Source organism: Bombus bifarius, unplaced genomic scaffold (assembly GCF_011952205.1).
Source record: "Bombus bifarius isolate JDL3187 unplaced genomic scaffold, Bbif_JDL3187 scf7180000009949, whole genome shotgun sequence".
In the NCBI taxonomy this organism is placed as follows: Eukaryota; Metazoa; Arthropoda; class Insecta; order Hymenoptera; family Apidae; genus Bombus; species Bombus bifarius.
This window is the reverse complement of record NW_022885435.1, coordinates 175,828-183,620: the sequence shown is the minus strand read 5'-3', so window position 1 is coordinate 183,620 and position 7,793 is coordinate 175,828. Positions and strand designations below refer to the sequence as shown.

Sequence of the window (7,793 nt, the reverse complement as noted above, 5' to 3'; positions counted from 1 at the left end):
TTTTTCTCAAGAAGTGAAATCTTTGTCTGTATGTAATTACATTATAAAAAATTTCCAGTGAGTAGTAATAATAAGATATATATATGTTTAATATTAAAAATTAACGTTGTAATTATGTCTTAAAAAGATATGTCTTAGATACAAAAAGCAGATATTAACGTCGCTAACATTGCTATAATACTTATTTTGTACCGAGACAATTATTTAAATTATAGATATAATATAAATAAAATACAAATGATAAAGGGGAAACATTATTTGATGTAACTTTCATGTATGTAACTGTAATAATAGACATAAATTTTATCTATCCAAATGATAGAAATTTATAATTAATTAATATCTTAATAGTACTGGTGATTATTCTGATTTTCCTTGCAAAAAGGGACAAGGAAGGAGTGGTTAAAGGGGTGCGTAAAACGGTAATAAATGGTATCGTTACACACATGCATAAGGTAGCATGTATGTAAAGATCGTTGTTACAAACTACGTGGAACATCTTTAGAGATCCATCACTTGTTGAGTGGGGATGAGGTGAGAGTATAAAAGGTGAATTCCTTATTTCCTTAGGATCATAAACGATTGGAAGTAATAGTACTCATCTTCTTCATTCAAAAGTGTTTCCTTTATCAAGATGAAAACAATTGTAAGTAATTTTTTACGTTCTTTTTTTTAATTTTTACGTTTGCACTCGTTTACGTTCTGTATAACTCTAAACCAATATAATACAGCTGAAATATTTTTATTAACAATGTTCTTTTTTAAATGGTGTTCGTACAACATAATTTGTCTTGTCAATATATCTTGTCATTAAGATATGTTGTCGTTAATGTTAAACGAAATTGTAGTGCTAAAATTCTTATTATCGATGATCGATGTTCGGTGATCAACCAATACGAATCCTTCGTTAGTTGAATCGCCAGATTTTTAAACTGTTATTGATCTTCCGAGTTACGGTCACGTATTTTTTAAATTGACGAAAATATCAATTGATATTATCAGAAATCGGCACTTAACTAACGAAAGAATAATAGCGCCTACTATTAAATCAAATAATAATTTATATTAGAAACGTGAATCACTAGTAGCAAAAAGCAAATGCATTTTGAGTCGTCGCGTCGTTTCTCTTCCATAAAGTTATTATATTTATAGTATGCATTTTGCATGCGAAAGTAACGTATATATTATTTTTGAAAATTCGAGTTACAAGTAGGATGATCTTTAATCTGTGTTACGACACGAGCAACTGTGAAGAATACCAAGCAAACGAAATCGACGACGAGTCCGCAAACCCGTCGTAGGTCAGGAGTTAAATGACCCGCATTGGCATCTTACTTTCACTCATCTCACTAACACTACATGGATGGTGACGATCACGGACTTCCATTTTTATCAATGCTTCGTCTTTCGATAGACAATATGACATTTGTTAAATATAAGAGTGCTAAATATAGTTACGTTGACTAGGTTGACTAACTAAAGATTCTCTTCGTTAGGTAATAGCAATAGTTGTGGGATTAGCAGCAGCGCAAGATTCAAATTACAATGCTCGTAACAATTACCACGAGGATAGATCGAATCCTCCGACTGACGAAAGAAGGGGTCCATTGACGACCACGCCTATTCCAATTTTACATTGGAATAAACAGCAAGAGCACGATGGAACTTATAAAGCTAGGTATCACAATTGTTAATTACCTTCTTGTGTCGATGAGTTAATATGTTGTTCGTTTATTGCATACAACTCCAAGCATATGCATTTAAATCTGCAGTTTAAAATAGAAAATACTTATACATATGTGTGTGTTCGACATAGAAGAATCTCTTTCAATTTCGTTATAGTTTTTGTTGATGTTTAATGTATTTTAATAGTAATAAAACGTTGCGTCACCATGGCGTTTAGTAACGCACAAATACAATGAAATTTACATAATTTAGATTTATTAAATTATTACTTCCTTGCATTACTTTTATTATTTTACGTTTTATGATTATTTCTTTTATTTACGATTATACTTGAAATACTTTACGAAACTTATAAATCAATAAAACGTTGAAAGTTAAATAAATAATAGAAATGATAAATTATTGTATGACACCTTTTTACGCAGTACATTTTATTTATATTTTATTATACTGAATATTATGCTTAGTAAAATAGTTATACCATAGTAAAAATAACTACATTTAGCAAAATTGTGAAATGTATTTGAACTTGCTTGTGCAACTTGAAGAAATATTTCATTTCTACTTTCCTGTATTCGGTACTAGTTATTTAAAATTAGACAATTTCGGATTGAGTATTCTACGCAATAATAATTAAATGTTTATTATTGAGTAATGTTTAAATAATTACAGTTCGAAGTGACATTAAATACGATATTATCTCCGTATGCATATAAGTTGGAAAAGGTTTTACTTCAATTAAGATTTTCACTTTCACCCTTCATTAATTATGTAAGCATTTTTCATTCTACATTTAAAGAGATATATTATTGCATATAACATGTATGATACATGTATGATGCACTAAATACATACGAAATATGTATAATAAGAATAAAGAATCTAAATTCTTCACAATCTTTAAGCTTGTGTAAGTGTAAATTTTACGATAACATATTTACAACGTGATACGAAAATAATTTGAATTAATATTTGCAATTTTGAAATAATAAATTTGAAATGAACCGTTTAAATGACGTATAATCATCTATGTGTATAGTATAGTTTGACGATTAAATCGAGTTCAAGATATAGACTCTATGAATCGAAATTTGGTTAGTTTGTAGCACTCTCGACAAAAGTAACAATTTTTATGTATGTATATTAGTTATTTATTTTCTTACAGTACAGTAGAATAGAGATTTAAAAATGTATTCGTAAGTGAAAGCTCTATTTCAACACAAAACAATAACGACGGGTATGCATTTTAAGAGGAGGTGTAATCCAAAAGAATGTGATTTGAAATCTGATGTGAATAAATTATTCATAGCTATGAAACGGGAAACAATATTATCGCTGAGGAGAGCGGTTACATTAAGAAAGTAGGCGAAGGCGAGGAACAAGGAGAAGCGTTGGTCCAACAAGGAAGCTTCTCATACACGAGTCCCGAAGGGAAGCTGATCACCATCCATTATACGGCCGACGAGACTGGCTTTCACGCGACCGGAGATCACATTCCCACGCCACCGCCAGTCAGCGAAGAGATTCAGAAAGGCCTCGACCTCATCTTTGCAGGCATTCGTCAGCAAGAGGTACACGTCCCACGATTTTTCCTTTTTTCACTTTCTGATTCTTTTCTCCATTCGCTCTGACGCGTCGCCGTGTATTCCAATATCCGATACATCTTTTTCTCTTTATCTTCATTCTTATTCGAAAGAAATATTTAACAAGAGTGCATATGTTAATTATACGAATTATTAGTTTAGCAGATGAGATAATATGCGTATATCCAAGTCTATTGTGTAGAAATAGATTTAGAAATACTTTCATAACGCGGGTTTATACGCTTCTCAAGTACATGAAACACGAAACAAATATCATTTGAATAAACATTAAATATCGTTACTGCATGCCAGACTATATATCTTCAATATCGTAATTTGCAAACATAAGCTTTCTTAATTAGTTTATCACGTTGAGTGTTAAATGAAATGAGAAAATAAAGGCATGTACGATTATTTCGAGAAGAATACCTCGTATAACAAAATCTTATTCTGTGTCCTCGATTTACTTTTTCATGTAGAATTACGAAATCGTAGAACTAAATCGCAGAACTTTCTTCCCAGTAATACTACCAATTACATAATATCCTATATAGCGAGTACACGTAAGAGGATGTAATCATACATAATAATATTGAAACGTCGCGAATAAGGAAACATAACGCAAATATATTTTTTTCAATTTCTAATTTAGAGTAAAGTTATATGTCTTGCAATTAGTTGGTATAGCGAGTTGAGAGTAATAGCATTATTATTATATTATTATTATATTCCAGGAAGCAGATGCGCGTGAAGCAGCTCAAAAGGGGCAACAGCAACCTTTGAATCAGCAAATCGAACGGCGAGATAATTATGATAGAAAATTTCGGAAATGAAGTAAATAAAAAATAAATATTGTTGAGACACGTTCTACATGTAGTATAAAAACAAACGATTAAGTCCTTAAATTAAGACTATTTTAATAAAATAAATTTAATAATATGTAAATATGTAAATGTGCTTTCCTTTGTCGTTATTAACAATCTCAAATATTAAAAAAGTAATAATTGTAGAGTAAAATAGTTTAGTAGCAAACAAATTAAAAGCTTCGTTGATCGATGATATTTAAAAGAAGGTAATAAAAATATCTACATATAAAATGATAAATGTTCGTTTGACATTTATCTCAGATGGGGAATACTATTTCCATCCATAAAATTAATTTAACATAGATTTTATTTTTTATATTTTTTATTAAATCATATTTTGTCCTGATCTAGGTTGGAATCTGGATGGACTCTGTAAACTTCTTTTTATCATCTACATTTTGCAAGATTTCAACGACATTTCTGATTGTCCATGTTGAAATTATTTTTTTTCTTATTAGAACAAAGGCTATAAATCAGACATCATAACTATTATACGATAAATTTTGAAGTTGTGGTATGAGAATTAATATCCTTCGTTAAAAGATTTTGGCTAATATTGGCTTCCATTTGAACAAAACTTACTTTTTATTGAATGATCTTTTTCCAAAAAATGTTTAAGGCAACTGTTTCTTTGGATCTTTGTTATAAATTTCGTCGAAATAGACGAATTACATTCAACAGTATGATCATCTAACGAATTTTAAGAAAATAGACATATCAACATCCAATTAACACTATAAACTCAGGATCGGGCATCTCGCCCGTGGTAATAGTCTTTTGATTATTATGTTAAACAGCGAAGTAAACAGTTAGATAGTTATAATTGAAATTGAATGATGTACCATGTCAGTCAGAGTACATTTTTATTAAATTTATTACTTTCAGAACTATTGATATATTTCAAGCTATGTATACATGTTTCTCGATATGTATTTACATTTGTGGCCATTTATTTATAATGCTACATAGGGAAGCGACTTTGAATCTTTGTATTATTGTATATCTTGCTTTTACTCATTAGGGAAATGGTAGTTTTGTAGAAATTGAACGTTTCCTGCTATTGTACCATTGCAAAATGCGTATAAAAGTAAATATTTATTGAAAATGAATTTATTTGTTTAAGAATTTCACATTACGAATTACGTAATTATTCCGTAACGGAATGTAGAAATACAAATACTTACTTACACAGGTACAAAAAAATATGTGAACGGTTATATTTGTGACATTTAACAAATGGAATATACAGGATGATCCACGAAACGCGATCAGCTCAGATTATTCTGTTGTTAGTGGATCGCTCGAAAACTCTTTTGTCTGGTAGGTATAACACGGCTGAAAGAGAGCTATAAGATGATTATGTATAGTAAGATTTTGTGAAAATATTTTTTTCCAGCAAAATCAAAGAAACATTAAAGGAAAATAACAGTCCAATTTTATTTAACAGTGATTAATTTGTCGTCTATGCAATTATATTGCAACCGATAAACATCATTTTGAATATCGTCTACATTAAAATATGTTGTTTTCTACTCTTATAGAATTTTTATTAAATACATACATATATACAGGATGAACCACCTAAGAATTTAAGTTGAAATATTTTCCATACTATTAGTTATGTCGAAAAAAGGTTGAGATGAAAGTTGAGTGATTTTAAGAAGAAATATTTCGATGTTATTAGCTTTTCTGTAGGTGGACACGTAAACGTTATGCGGAGGTGAACTTTGTTTCTTCCGAATGGATTCATATACTTTTTAATGCATTAATCGATGCAGCCTGAAATTGTCTATAAAAAATTATTAATTTACTTATATCGAAAAACTGATAGTTTAATAGGTATATTAATTTTTATTTTGTGAAACTTATCGTATTTGTTTTCCAGTGTTTGCATGAAAACGATAAAAAGTTTAAGTAATGAGAATCGAAAACTGAATTTGAGACTTTGTTCGAAATCAATTAAAGTACCCCCGAGGTTGGGTAAAGTTTCTTACACGAACGAATATACATCGATCCAAGCGATGGAAGGTGCAGTAATTCTTACCTACAACCAATCCAACAAGACACGTAGGACGGTTTACCTTGTATAAGAAGAAACATTAAACCTGTCCATTCATAAATCTATAAAAAAATATTAAAACCCACTTTATGCAAATTCCAAATGGAAAAGATTAATGTCGATTCAAGAAATTTCTCACATAATAACAAAGAAATAAAGTAATAAACACAAAGTACGTTATGCACACAACGCATACAATACAGAAATCATTGAATATTAAACATTACATAGTAGAGTATTTACATGTACACTCACTTGCACGAAATGTATTATGTATTTGACGGAAGTGAATAATGTATTCCATGCACTCGCTTATCGATCGTTTTGAATGTTTGCATCGTCGACCACCGCGATCGATGATTGGTAGATGGCGCCCGTGACTCTGCGCAAGTATCCGAAGGTCATGTTCTTTTCTTCTTTCGTTCCTCCGTAGTTGATAAATGCGTCTTAGGGCCATACAGTCAGCGTTAGCGAATGAGATCGATGCGTCGTTGTTAGGTGTGTAAGTATTTCTCTTAATAAATTGAAAGATAGTGTACATATGACTCTACACATGCTTCTGACGTTTATCACGCAATTTTAATTTAGATTTTGATTCACAATCCAATCTTTTCAATCTGTTTCGAATAGTCAGCTAGCCAGCTATAGGAAATATGTAGATGCAATTAAAGAAATTCATTAAGTACTTAGGTCTTTTAAAATACAAGAAATATAATATTAACACAGGTGGACTGAACACGGTGAAATATGTAAGAAGGCACTAAAGTTATTAAGAAAATATTTGTACAAGTGGTTCGGTACGATAGGAAGTAATGTATTGCAGACTGAGGTAATAAGTCAGAAATCAAGATAAAAGTCGAATATTATAGAAGACACAGTCTGGAAAAGATAAAATTTGGACTGCGTTCCTTATCAGTAGATATCAAGACGATTCCTTCCGATGTCAATGCCTTTTGCATTAACATTCTGGGCGGTCATTTCTTTGTGAGAGCTCGTCTCTCTTGGTTTATTTCTTTAGTTCGAAATACTTTTCGTATCCTCTGTAGGATGCTGGTTGGGATGTTATTGCTATTTTTAATTACATTTAATTACATTACAACACTATATTTCACACATTACACATGTCTATATCAGCGATTGCAGTATGACGTTGAATGACTGACTTTTCGACATTTTTTTACATTTTTACATCGTACGCTATTTATATCTTTGAGGGATCTCCATGAGACAATAGAATGTATACAAAATTTAATATGTTGAAGATTAGAAATATTTCCTTTTGACACTAACTGTACAATATATTATATAGGGAGAAGTCTACTTTCTCGTGCTGACCATTTTGTTGAAAAACGTTGAACAGAGGAGAATTAAACACTACCAGGTTGTACTCTTTTTAATTCTTCAAACACTACTTCACATTCGAAATAACCATTAAGATCTTTAAGTAACATTTTAATCTTCATTTTTGATCTGGTATATTTGGTTCGCTTGCGCCATCCTCGCATCCGGTTCATTTACGAACCTCTTGTGTTCCTATTTTGCGTTAGCTTCGTCCCTGCATTACAACCGTACGTTTGTAACTGTATTTCACAAAATACT

General features: G+C 30.8%; 1 protein-coding gene across 1 annotated transcript; it reads left to right on the top strand.

Moving 5' to 3' along the window:
- Window positions 1-443: 443 nt before the first annotated feature.
- On the top strand, window positions 444-4,274 carry LOC117215968 (endocuticle structural glycoprotein ABD-4-like). The gene is made up of 4 exons (XM_033462525.1): window positions 444-646; window positions 1,497-1,678; window positions 2,996-3,257; window positions 4,004-4,274. The coding sequence occupies exons 1-4, from the start codon at window positions 635-637 to the stop codon at window positions 4,100-4,102; spliced, it is 555 nt and encodes a 184-aa protein (XP_033318416.1). The 5' UTR covers window positions 444-634; the 3' UTR covers window positions 4,103-4,274.
- The last annotated feature ends 3,519 nt before the right edge of the window (window positions 4,275-7,793 follow it).